This window comes from Leptonychotes weddellii, chromosome 2, assembly GCF_054177405.1.
Source record: "Leptonychotes weddellii isolate Sample4059 chromosome 2, ASM5417740v2, whole genome shotgun sequence".
Lineage (NCBI taxonomy): Eukaryota > Metazoa > Chordata > Mammalia > Carnivora > Phocidae > Leptonychotes > Leptonychotes weddellii.
Window position 1 is genome coordinate 58283669 of NC_138370.1, and position 13885 is coordinate 58297553.

Below are 13885 nucleotides of genomic sequence, written 5' to 3' on the forward strand. Positions count from 1 at the left end.
TTTTGAGAGGGGTTCTCTGTGCCTCCTGGATTTTGATGCCTGTTTCCTTCCCCAAATTAGGCAAGTTCTCTGCTATAATTTGCTCCAATATACCTTCTGCCCCTCTCTCTCTTTCTTCTTCTTCTCGGATCCCAATTATTCTAATGTTTCGTCTTACGGTATCACTTATCTCTTGAATTCTGCCCTTGTGATCCAATAGTTGTTTATCTCTCTGTTTCTCAGCTTTATTCTCCATCATTTGGTCTTCTATATCACTAATTCTCTCTTCTGCCTCATTTATCATAGCAGTTAGAGCCTCCATTTTTGATTGCACCTCATTAATAGCCTTTTTGATTTCGACTTGGTTAGATTTTAGTTCTTTTATTTCTCCAGAAAGGGTTTCTCTAATAACTTTCATGCTTTTTTCAAGCCCAGCTAGTATCTTTAAAAATCATCATTCTGAACTCTAGTTCCGACATCTTACTTATGTCCATATTGATTAGGTCCCTGGCAGTCAGTACTGCCTCTTGTTCTTTTTGTTGAGGTGATTTTTTCCATCTTGTCATTTTGTCCAGAGGAGAATAGGTGAATGAGAGAACAAAATGCTAACAGGGTAATAACATCCCCAGAAAAATATACACTAAACAAATCAGAAAAGACCTGAAACTGGGGGAAAAGAAAGGGAAAGAAAGAAAAATGAAAAAGAAAAAGAAAAAGATAAAAACAAAACAAAACAAAACAAACAGAATATGATCAAATATGGTCAGGCTGGTGAACAGATCAGTGCCACACACTGGATTTTGGGCGTATTTTGGTCTGTTAGAAGAAAGTGTCTTCCAAAATTTTAAGGAAAGAAAAACATATATGTACAAAAATAAGGGTTAATACGATGAAGGGATGGAATATGACTGTAAAGATGAAAATTATAAAAGATTTTATAAAAGGAATTGGTAAGATAAGAAGTTGGTTGAAAGAAGAGGATTTTTTTTAAAAAAAGGGAGATGATGTGATCAGGCAGGAGGCTAGAACAAAGCCATACACTAAACATTTAGGGTATATTTTGATCTGTTAGAAGAAACTGTATCCCAAAATTTTAAAGAGAGAACTTATATATATATATATATATATACACCAAAAATAAGGGTAACTACTATGAAGGGATAGAATATGACTCTAAAAATGAAAAATAAAAAATTTTTTTAAAAAGGGATTGATAAGATGTTGGTTGAAAAAAGGAAAAAGAAAAATTCAAAAAAAAATGTTAAAAAATAAATTAACTTTGAAAGACTAAAGAGTCATGGTAAAAAAGCCATTAATTCTATGTGCAATATTCCCCTAGCGCTGGAGTTCTGCCGTTCTCATTGATCGGTAAACTTGGTCTTGGCTGGCTGTTCTTGCTGATCTTCTGGGGGAGGGGCCTGTTGCCGTGGTTCCCAAATGTCTTTGCAGGAGGCGGAATTGCCCCGTCCTTGCCAGGTCCGGGCTAAGTAATCTGCCCGGGTTTGCTCTCGGAAGCTTTTGTTCCCTGCAAGCTTTCTGTACAGCTTCGGAGGATGAGAGTGAAAATGGTGGCCTCCCAATCTCCTCCCCAGAGAAGCCGAGAACTTGGGGCCCTACTCCTCAGTGCACCCCCAGAGAAAAGCAGCCAGTCACTCCTGTCTCCCTGGTCTCCGGCCGCACTCCGTGCTCACCCGGCCTGTGACAGAGCATTTCTATCTCTGGCACACGACCCCATGTGGAGTCTCCAAACCCAGCGGATCCCTGCATTGAGCTCTCGCACTGCTCCTCCCAGGGGAGGACGGGGGTCTCCCCAGATCTGCCACTTGTTGGGTCCCTGCTGGAGGAGCAATGGCCCGACTGTGCCATGGATCATGGTTTGTGGCAACCCTGAGGTGAGAGCCCATGCCTCGCCTCTGTCTCTGCAGCCAGTTTCCCTGCTCCGATACCTGGGAGCTCTGCTGCACTCAGGCGCCCCTGGTCTTTCTGTGAGCCCAAGGGTGCTGAGACCACACTGTCCCAGCGAAGGTTCCACCCCCCGTCCCCCCTTAGCCACCGGAGTGACGTCCCTCAGCGGAGCAGACTTCTAAAAGTTCCGATTTTGTGCTCCGCGGCTCTATCACTTGCCGGTAGTGGCCGATGGAGGCCCCCTCCCCCGCCATCTATCTTCCCGAATATCGCCTCGGATTCACTTCTCCGCACGTCCTACCTTCCAGAAAGTGGTCCCTTTTCTGTTCAGAGAGTTGTTGCTATTCTTTTCTTCGATCTCCTGTTGAGTTGGCAGGTGTTCAGAATCTTTTGATCCCTATCCAGCTGAATTCCTGGGACCAGATGAAATCCAGGTCTCCTACTCCTCCACCATCTTGCTCCCAGTCCATTTAGGTCTTCTTTTAATCAAGTTTTTGAATCTCTCCATAACTGTATCACACATCTGTTTGTTTGTTTTTTTAGAATTATTCCTAGATCCCTTTACAGTTTGGGTTGCTATTTGCATTACTCTTTTATTCTAATTTTTCTTAAATAGGTAATAAGAATGCAAATGTAGAGAGGAAAAAGCTGAAGCAAAAGTTAGCAAATTTCTGAAACTGAAGAAGATACATATCCGTTCCAGAATACCAAAGGTCTGACTTGAAATATGAGAATTATAATGAAATGTAGAAATTGAGTTCTGTCCAAGCTACATTACAGACTGCCAACTTCATATATAGAAGGCAAGGCAAAGCCCAAAGTAAAGATTTGACAGTAATGATACAACAAGACATTTTTAGACTGGGACAGTTTGTTACATAGACTGTGGAAAGAAGAATAAACCAAAAGTGCCAGTCCCTAGTGATCCTTGCCCCACACCCCACAAAGGACAATACTGACACAAAAGGGATCAGATGCCTGCTCCACAATTTGTAGGAGACCCTGGTGCCGGGGAGCCAGCTGTAGGCTACAGCTAAGCAGTCTTCTGTTCTGCACCTCGAGTCTCAGGTGGGCTGGGCAGAAAGCTCCAAATCTTATCTGCACCCTGGAGGTGATGAGAAACTGTTTCATGACAACTTCCCAGGGGAGACAAAGAAGTGAGTGGGGGATGACCCCCCCCCCAGCAGTTCCTTAGAGGCCTCCCATTCTCTTGTGTTCCCCGAGGAGCACAAGTTGTACTGCCAAGACTCAGATAGGCTGAGAAGTTCAAGCCTTCGCCTATATGTGTACACACAAGGTCAACAGGATGCCATGGCCAGACAGCAAACAAACAGTACCCTCCTGGACTTTTGCCCCTCTTTACAAAGCACTGCAGCAGTTAAGTCAATAAAGAATTCAGATACAAATGAGATGTCAGTTTGCATCATTCAATGGTGACCTGCGTTGCAATAAACAGTGTGACTCCCATTTTTTCATGTTTAACTGCTGATACCTTTTCAGCTTCTCCCCTCAACGCCCTTCCCTTTCTGCCTCACATCTGGGCAAGGTGATAAGAAAGCCCAGGGGCTCTCTCCTTTGGAACCAGTGGGAAGTTCAGCCTTGTGTGGAAGCCCTCACCCTGGGTCTACCTCCTAACCACCATAAAAACCCCAATATCATCTCCTTTCCCTGTCTCTCGAGTCATTTGCTGACCAGCTTGGGAAGCCCACCCTGCTCTCACTAGAAAACATCATTATGTGAATGATAAATATTTTCATATCCTCTTGGCATGTGTGTTGTTGTCATCAGTCTTGACATGCAAACTGTATTTTGGGTGGGGTCCATGCTCTACCTGTATTGTGGCCAAAACACATGTCCTATCTGAATACTATGATGATGCGTATTCTTACGCTGAAGGTTCATTTTAAAACACCTGAGGGGCGCCTGGGTGGCTCAGTCGTTAAGCATCTGCCTCTAGCTCAGATCATGATCCCAGGGTCCTGGGATGGAGTCCAGTGTTTTGAGGCTCCCTGCTCAGTGAGGAGTCTGCTTCTCCCTCTCCCTGTGCCCCTCCCCACTGCTTGTGCACGCTCACACTCTCTCTCTCTCAAATAAATAAAATCTTAAAAAATAAAACACTTGAAAAGTGTTTGAAAGTATATTATCAAAGTTTTTCTCATATTGATCTTCTGCTTATTCTACTACTTCTAAGAACAGAGGAAATGCAGTTGCTCAGTGAATGAGGAAATTATTTTTCTTGTCAATGATCTGAACATTTTGATGAGGAAGAGAATCGAAGCCTAAATTAAGGTGGTGAGATTGACAAAGCTCACTGGCTCTGGTCTCAATTCTGGCCCTCCAAACCTTACTCTACTCATGCACCCAGACTTCCACATTCTAGCTTCTGCTCCAATCCATCTCTTTAGAGCCAGTTTCCTATTTCTAAATTACAGCTGACTACTCACAGCTAAAGAACTGACAGACACTAATAACTGAAGAATTATCTCAGTATCTGTCTCTCTGGATTGGCCTCCTGCTTTCCCTATACTAGTTAATGCCATTAACCTCTGCTTGTTTACCTGAGTTAGAAACAGAGAGTCACCCTTGGTTCCTCCTGCCTCCTCCACATCCTGTGCCCCCTTAGTCACCGAGCCTTGCCAATCCTACCTCCTAGCATAGCTGAAACCCATTCTTCCCTTCTCCCAAGACCTTAGTCAAATAATTTTAACGGTGACCATTTAAAGAACAACCTCTTAAAAAATAATTAATCTTCTAGATTAACATATGCACAGAGCACACATTAAAAAATATCCAAAAGAGAATACAATGAAAATGCATTTTCCCTTCTTACGTGTCCCAGTTTGTATCCCTTCTATAGACATTCTATGAATATACTTATCTTTATATACAGAAAGACAGCCTGTATATGCCTTTCTTTTGATGGTTTACTGGAACACACTGTGGATACACCTTTCTTTTTCCACTTAAAAATATATCTAAGAGAACTTTTCTATTTCAAGGCATGCAGAGCTGCCCCAAATCTTTTAACAACCACGTGGTATTCCTTTCCTGAAAAGTATATAATTTAACCAATACCTAGTGATGAACATTAAGGTTGCTTCCAATCTTTTTTATACAACAACATCTCATCTTGTCTCCTTCTAGTCCTCATCCTCCAGAATAATACTAGAAACATGGTTCTCGGGGCACCAGGGTGGCTCGGTCGGCTAAGCGTCTGCCTCCGGCTCGGGTCATGATCCCAGGGTCCTGGGATCAAGCCCGCATTGGTGGCTCCCTGCTCAGCAGGGAGTCTGCTTCTCCCTCTCCCTCTGCCTGCCGCTCCGCCTGCATGTGCTCTCTCTGTCAAGTAAATAAATAAAATCTTAAAAAAAAAAAAAAAAAGAACAATGGTTTCCCAAACTTTTTATAGGAAAAAGCCTATGAATATGAATATTAAATTTTTAATAAAATGTATATATTTCTCACTTGACTTCCTTACTACATTCCAAAAATTCAGGAAATAAGGCAAATACCTTTAAGTAAACTGCTACTCTTAAAAGGAAAAAACACTGTAAGCTTATTATTTACTCCGTTCCTTTACTGAAGAAGCTTCTTTAAAAAACAGTCTAACTAGTTAAGGCAGTAAAGAACTTACTTTTTTTTTTTTTTTTTTATTCATTTTGAGAGAGAGAGAGAGAGAGCACAGAGGGAGAGTGAGAGGGAGAGGCAGACTCCCCGCTGAACAGAGAGCCCGATGCGGGACTCGATCCCAGGACCCTGAGATCATGACCTGAGCCGAAGGCAGACGTTTAACCGACTGAGCCACCCAGGCGCCCCAGAACTTAGAACTTACTCTTTTTTTAAAAAAAAATGTATCAGACAGAGAGAGAGAGCACAAGCAAGTGGAGGGAGGGGCAGAGGGAGAGGGAGAGAATCTCCAGCAGACTCCCTATGGAACCTGATGTGGGGCTCCATCTCTCGACCCATGAGATCATAACCTGAGCCGAAATCATGAGTCAGATGCCTAACTAACTGAGCCACCCGCGTGTCCCTCTTTTTTTTTTTTTTTTTTAATAAGTTAGATATTCTTGCTATTGCTTTCTTTCTTATTCTCTCTGTGTGTTACAAGCTTGTAAAGAGGCACTGGAGTACTTAATATGAAGAGGAAAATAATTAAGACATAGGTCACAATTAAGCTTTGATTTCCTCTCTGTTATTACAAAAAGCTACTGGGTAACTTAGAAAAAAAAAAAGTTGCATATTTTTCAAAGATACTATTCCCAAAAAGGGAAGAGGAAAAAACCAATGGACTATTTTTCAAAAAATTCTATGCTAAATCAGATAATCATTTTATACTAGCTACACACACACACACACACACACACACACACACAGTGGTGGGAAGCCTCAAAAGTTTGGGAAAACTATATTGAAAAAAAGCTGAGAAATGAGAAAAAAACCTAAGTCCCTTCATCCCCTGCTAACTTAGAAAGCATCATCGTTAATTTATTTTAGCAATGGATACACTGGTCCAGCTTTTTCTGGAGCACAGTTTGTGAAGCACCACGTGGATCTCAAAAATAGAGCCAATTATGTTACATCCCTTAGCTGCCCCTGCTAGTAAGATTAAATCCAAATTCCTTATCATGGGACTGGTGCCATTCAAAATTAGCCTTTCATAACCAGCCTTACCTGCTGACATTCCCAACCCCGCTTTCCAGTCCTGCCATCATTCAAACATCCTAACAGTATACTCTCAAGGATCTACCCCCTTGGCACAAACTATTTTCAGAAATGCTCTTTTCCTAAATGCTGGTGCAGTTCTTTTCTACCTTCAAGGTGTCACTCAAATATTACCTCTTTTATGAGGCCATTACCCTGAATTCCCAGGCAAAGTGACTTACTGTTCCTCTTTGTTCCCACAGTATCTTATGAGGTAGTACTTATCACACTGGATTTTAACTCTTGGTTTACACGAACTCTTCCTGAGGGCAGGTGCTATACTCTACTCTTCTTCAAAAACACCCAAATCCTGGTAGAGTCTGACAACACAGGGGGCTAAAAACTGTTATTCAATAAATAAATGTGGCTTGATGACTGGCTAGTTAGGAATCAGTGCTACCCTTCTAACTCCTTCCCTTAATTTCAACTGTATCAAATTGGTCTTACTGTGGAAACCACCAAAATGATTCCGTTTTCTAACAACAGAGTAAACCCCTTTGGGAATTCAAAACCCTATGGCTCTTTGTATTCCCAGAGCATACTCTGCACAGAACAAGTTTGCTGCTGAATGTGAAATAAGCTCCTACATCCATTCCCTCCTTTCAAGTTTTCCTGCAGAAAGGGATGCGTAAGGAAGGCACTGGTGGGATAGGACAAAGAACCTCAGGTTTCTTTTGGATGGGGAACTGTAAACTCGCCTTTAAAATTCCTTTTTATCCTGGAACAAGTTTCTCTGTATAAACAATGATTTAAAAACAAACAAAAAGCTTTTCTCAAGTTACTTCTCTACTGGACTATGGAGGGGCGGGCAAGGGGAGAGGAAGAACCTTAAATTATTCTTCAGACCTGACTTGTAACAATCGAAGTTCTGGGCAGTATTCATGAAGCCTTTGCAAGGTGAAATGGTGTGAACACTAATTTCAGAGATTCTACTGGACTGGCACATATAGCTACAAAAATTCCCCCATCTCAAAAGGTGCTGACCTCGGGACGCCCGGGTGGCACAGTCGGTTAAGCAACTGACTCTAGATTTCAGCTCAGGTCTTGATCTCAGTATCCTGAGATCAAGCCCTGCATTAGGCTCTGTGATCAGCACGAGTCTGCTTAAGACTCCCTCTCCCTCTGCCCCTCCCCTCCGTGCTCTCTCTCTCTCTCTCTAAAATAATCTTTTTAAAAAATGGTGCTGACCTAAGTAACTTTGGAAATGAGCAGACATCTTTAAGACTAAAGGTAAAAGGAACTGAACAGAAGCACTATACTCTAGTTAATAAAGTTGTTTCCTTCCCAGGTACAGGTTAACTATTCAGACACTGCTATGCATGTACACTGAAATGAAACAACTAAGTGGATGGGCAGACAGTGAGAGCCAGGTTTCTCACTGCTGGAGTAGGGAGTTTCATATAAGCAAGGGGAGGAAGGTAGAATGATCCATGTGGTAATGGCTTATGGACAATGGAGATACCAATATAAACTAATGTTTAACCTAACATACACACATATGTTACACATAGCAATATTACAATATATGTATACAGTTAGCATAAACTGTTGCTTATCAGCTGACATGGCCTGTAAGAAAATGACATTCCAGTAGCAACGAGCACCTCTAATGTCTAGATCTTAGAGTCTAATACCATTCTCCAATGAAAGAACAGGGCTCCGTGGAGCAATGGCTGATTCTACGACTGGGCAGGAGATATATAAGACAATGTACAAGTCTGGAGTATCTTATAGCGTCAGAAAGTAAGGAAGTATTAAAAACATATACATCCATACCCATGGTGATAGGGTATGTTAAAGAAACAGAGAAGCCAGTGAAAAGAGCTCCACGGCTTCCATGGCCAAAGCTGGAACAACTTCAGCACTACTGACTGACTGAATCAATGAATGAACAGATGAGGGGAAAGAGATGAATCATCCCCCATGGAAGAATTCCAGACAGTTTATGTAGATACAGATACTCTGCTTCAAGGAAGGTGAGCAGAACTCTCCACTCCTTGGGTGTGGACTATGCATAGTGATTTCCTTCCTAAGTTATAGTAAAGGGGAAATAAAGAGTAACTTTACAGTGGAGAAACCTGACAAACACATGTACCCTGGTATGATGTGATGGAAACGGCACTTTACCTCTGGGATCTTTCTTCGAAAAACCCATAACCCTAGTAATCATGTGAAAAACATCAAACAAATTTGAATAGGGCGCATTCTACAAAATACCTGGGCACTATTCCTCAAAACTGTCAAGGTTATCAAAAATAAAGAAGTCTGAGAAAATCGAAAGGAGCCCTAAAGAGACATAACTAAATATAAACTAAATAAATTTTTTCCTGGAACAGGAAAAAAAAAGACATTAGATAAAAACCAAGGAAACAAGTAAGACTATGGACTTTAGGTAATAATAATACATCAATATTGATTTGTGAACTAAAACAAATGCACCATACTAATGTAAGATGCTAGTAATAGGGCAAACTGTGTGCACATTATATAGGAATTCTCTGTACTCATCTCGATTTTTTTGTAAATCTCAAACTGTTCTAAAAAATAAAATCAATTTTAAAAAATTTACCCCATCTCTCAACTCTTTAGACACAAAGTTAAAAATTATAGAAAAAAGGAATAAGCATGTTTTTAATTTCTCTACATCTTCTGCTAATTCAGTTCAAACACCTGGAGTCCCTATTCTGTTTCAGGATGAGGACCTTGGTCCCTGCAATGTTAAGGTGGGTATAAGAAGAGATCTTAGAGAATTAACTACAGTAAGAACATAAAGAGGATTTTATTAACAAACTGCTGAACCCCGCCAGGGGTGTAGAGCTCACACTGGTCTTTACGTGGACTCGGTGATTTTAGAACAGCGCCCAGATGGGAGCGGAAGGCATGTGAATGTGAACACATCTACCAGGAGAATGAGAGGAGCCAAATGCCCCGCAAGGGCACTTGCAGCCCTCTCCATCTCTGTCCCCTTTCTCCTGATAAGAGACCTGGAAGACTCAAAGTAAAGACCGCTGGGAATAGAAGCCAAACTATCAAAGAAAGCTAGTGCTCTCTCAGTCTTGTAATTCACATTGGTATCAGTTCTACCCTCCCCCCACCCCCCACTCCCTCCCACATCTGGTCAGTCCCAAGTTTCTCTCCTCAGAAAACATTCAGATCTGGATGCTGACATGAATGGGAGGCCAGGAAAAAAGGCACCTGAGGCCTGGATCCCGTCCCCCACATGCAAGTACTGACCGGCTGGCTTATTCGGTGACGGTGCTGTGTATCACAGGTAAAACCAGCAGGGTGCCCTTGGTCTTCAGCGGAAGGCAGAAGTGGCGTGTATGACCTGTGTTCATCAGGCTAAACCCAAACATCTCCAAGGCCTCCAGTTCCAGATCACTGGTTCACTACCCTTCTACAGCACAGAATCTACCAGATCTAAACCACAAATCAAAACTCATACCAGAACTGTGTACAAAAGCAGAAACCGAGAGATCTTAAAAGCAGCATTAGAAAAGCCGAACGCTTGAAGGAATGAGAGAAAGGGCTATCCAAGATAAAATCTAGATCATCAGCCTGACTCTAGGGCAAGAGAGAGGGTGACTGGCAGGCCCTCCCCCAGTCAGGGATAGACTTACTTCCACAGACACCCTTCTTCCTCTGATTTTACATTCAATATTCAGCAGGCAAATTCCCAGCAAAATTGGCTCAAGGAAGCTTCCCTTTAAGAAGAAATTTCTCAAAGTACAAGAGTCTCCTTCCTATGAGTCTGGTTTAGAAAAAAACGAGACCATTTTGCACAACCACTCCTAGATGCTGTATGCCAAAGTCCTAGATCTTCAGATGCATGAGACTATCTTAGAATGTGGAGAAGGGGGCGCCTGGGTGGCTCAGTCGTTAAGCGTCTGCCTTCGGCTCAGGTCATGATCCCAGGGTCCTGGGATTGAGTCACGCATCGGGCTCCCTGCTCTGCGGGAAGCCAGTTTCTCCCTCTCCCTCTCCCCCTGCTTGTGTTCCTGCTCTCGCTCTCTCTCTGTCAAATAAATAAATAAAATCTTTAAATAAAAATAAAAAAAATTATTAAAAAAAAAAAAAAAAGAATGTGGAGAAGGAAGAAAGTCCGGATCTGTTTTCCGACCTACTTCCCCATCGTGAATGAAGAGTTCACTCTACCAGCTAAACCCATAAAAGGAAGTACAAATACCTGATCTGGCAATGCCGCTGTCCCGGTCTTCATTCTGTCCTCTGCTCGGCATGTCAACCGGAGTGCTATGTGCTGAGAGAAAGGCAAAAGGTAACCCTGTTACTGAAATGCCCAAAGAACCAGTTGTTCAAAAACGACTGTAGTCACTTTTACATTTCAAGGTAGGCTAGTGCTATTGTTGACTGGCCTATGTTTATAGAAAAATTAACCAGGAAGCAAAATTAAATACGTAGAAAACGAGTGAAAAGAAGATAGACTCAAGTAACTACCTGCCTTTATCCTATGTAACATAAACACCCTTTGGACTGATGCTTATATCTAAAACAAACTGCCATAATAAACTATTCATGCAGTTGACACAATGAACAAACATTCTCAGGCAGATACTTTCGGCCCCTTTCCTCATTAGTAATGTCATATTTAAATAGCACTGTATTTTCAAAATGCTTTATAATCAGTTTCATTAGTAACTCTAGGCAACTTTGGGGAACAGAAATACTTGAATACCATTTCATATATTTAAAAAATATTTCTCTATTTATAACTCACTCTCTTGGTAGATAAAAAAAAAAAAACACATATTCATTTTCAAATATTTCTTCCTCCACTTCTTTTCCATATACACCCAATATTATTGTAGTTACTGAGAAAAACTCATATCGTGGCACGAATTTTAGAAAACACTCTAAAGTATTATAGACTTCTAGGAATGCTTCAGACTCATCTAAACTGTACACTTATTGAGCTGCAGGGTAGATGGCACGTTGCTATAGTTAAGTTTTACAATGTACAAGAAGCCCAGTGCCCTGCCTGATTATTATACTTGCCAGCTATTTTTGAAGCATGTTTATTTTCACAATTTTAAAGAGAGCATATAAACATCTTATCCTCACTCTAAGTAGGTGGGAGGGTGTCAGTTTCTCAGTGCTTAGCATATTTCCAGCTACAAAGAAGAACAGAATGAAGAATACCATTTGCCATAAACACAACCTTTAATGTTAGTAGTGAAGATTCCCCACACTTGTTAATCATGCCAGACTACAACAGACATTCAACAGCTTTAGCTAGCAAGGCCAGTTAAATCTCAGAATTTACCTACCCAGAGAGACCGAGATGATTATACCTGTAAAGAACCTAGAAACTATGTTTAAACTACTTAAATGCTAGAGAAAGAGAGAGAGGGATGAGGAAGAAAAGAGAAAGAGAGGTAGGTCTTCCATGCTCTTATTAGGGTGACTTTTGAAGAAAACTCTGTGCAGGTAAGGATGCAGGTGAACAAATGGATAAAGGTATATACCATGAGAAAGGGAAACAGCCGTCCAGAGCAGCAGAAGAGGCCCAGGAAAATCAGAAAATATAAACCTCTTAGAAACACTAAGGGCTCATTTCAGATCAAGATCAGCTTACACTGGGGTATTAGCAAAGACATTTACAATAGAGGTTCTTTGGTGGAATTTTCAAAACACCATGAACTTGGCTGCATTTGAAACTAATAATCTCAAGAGCCCCTTGGATTTCTTAGAGAGGCACCAAAAAGGATTTTTTTTTTTTCCTAAGAACCTGCACAGGACTTATTATTAATGTGTGTGTGGGTCACACTGTACTCAGCATTCCACACAAACCTGCAAAGAAAGAAGCACTCCGGGTGAGCCGGAGAGGTCCTCCTTCAGCTACGCCCTGCAGCAGTTTGCTGCCGCATGCTTGCAGCGCACCTAGAGACAGCGACACACACGGGAGGGCAAACGAGGTACACACACAAAAATAAACACGGATTAAAGATGATGCAAAAAAAACAAAACAGCACAACAAACTCAAATAAAGCAAAACACACACCCACAATAGTGGTATTCGGAAAGAAAGAGCCCAGTTACGTGGAGGATTTTACCTAGGTTACTCCCAGTACGACAAGGACCCAAATTATTCTGATTTGTGTTCAGTTTTCCCAAATTAGGATCCTGGTGGATGTATTCAAAGCTGTCTTGCAAGCTAAATCCGGAGAGGGGAAGGAAGGGAGAGAGAGAAGGGGGGAAAAAAAAAAATCAAGAGACAAATAAAGCTGTTTTCTAACAAACTCTCAAACATAGACAACTTACCAGCTGCCCAGGCTTTTCTTTACAAATGAATAAAGTCTTACATCTAGCAAAGGAAACCAAACTTCAGGGGAATTTGTTGGAGGAAAAGACAAGAAAAGCTTTTTGGAGGCAGTCCAACCTATAAAACTAAACAGTGCTTTCCTAACAGTTTCACGTTATAAAATGAGGCACTGAACTCTACAAATTTTGATATGGTGACAGACAGCTAGGATACTGCTATTTGCTTCTAAATTGTGCTTTAGTAACTGATACCCAAGATGCTACCATTCATTTCAAGGGTAATTTCACATAAACCTGCAAAATGAAATTCATCTTAATTCTTAGTTAACATCTACAAGCAATTTGGCAACTTTTTTCAGCAGGAGGATAGAATAGAAATTATTATTCCTGTAAGAGTTTGACTTTGCAACATCTAAAAAGTTAGAGTTACTCATAAACACAAATGTGAGAGAAGCAGATTTTAATAATTTACTTGATTTATTAGCTAGTAAAATAAATATCAAGACTTTGAGGGTAATACAGCATAATGAGGCCAAAATAATTTTTACTTAAATCTGAGCTCAATATTCTATTATAGGGAATTAGTGTAATGACTGAAAGAGTCTGAAAAAGAATATTTCACGAGGAAAAAAAAAAATCATTCCCATACTGGCTTAAGTAATGCCAGTCCAATGTTAAATGCTTAAACAAGTTAAATTCGGGGCACCTGGGTGGCTCAGTCGTTAAGCATCTGCCTTCGGTTCAGGTCATGATCCCAGGGTCCTGGAATCGAATCCCACATCGGGCTCCCTGCTCAGTGGGGAGCCTGCTTCTCCCTCTGCCTGCCACTCCCCCTGCTTGTAAACACTCTCTCTCTCTCTGGCAAATGAATACATAAAAGCTTTAAAAAAAATAACCAATTAAAAAAAAAGTTAAATTCATTATTTTGTTGAAGAGTAAGCAGAGTTACTCAGCGGTACACAAATCTACAAAGGAAAATATTTTTAATTTCCCAGGAATATAAAAAAGAGCAGCCTTGGGC

General features: G+C 41.2%; 1 protein-coding gene and 1 long non-coding RNA gene across 5 annotated transcripts in view; both read right to left on the reverse strand.

Annotated features, from left to right (window-relative positions):
* Positions 1 to 13885, reverse strand: part of FNIP2 (folliculin interacting protein 2) — a 133313-nt gene that overhangs the window by 48813 nt on the left and 70615 nt on the right. For 2 of the 4 annotated variants that reach the window (XM_081811426.1, XM_081811416.1), the window contains exons 6-8: positions 12657 to 12757; positions 12394 to 12483; positions 10772 to 10843 (exon numbers count right to left, since the gene is read on the reverse strand). In XM_081811426.1, coding sequence (XP_081667552.1) covers positions 10772 to 10843; positions 12394 to 12483; positions 12657 to 12757 — 263 coding nt within the window. The remainder of the gene's footprint in view (positions 1 to 10771; positions 10844 to 12393; positions 12484 to 12656; positions 12758 to 13885) is intronic. The other 2 variants (XM_081811430.1, XM_081811420.1) reach the window with 1 other exon arrangement.
* Positions 12977 to 13885, reverse strand: part of LOC145719839 (uncharacterized) — a 1674-nt gene continuing 765 nt past the window's right edge. Inside the window, exon 2 of the long non-coding RNA XR_014142638.1 lies at positions 12977 to 13878. This is a non-coding gene — a long non-coding RNA (uncharacterized LOC145719839). The remainder of the gene's footprint in view (positions 13879 to 13885) is intronic.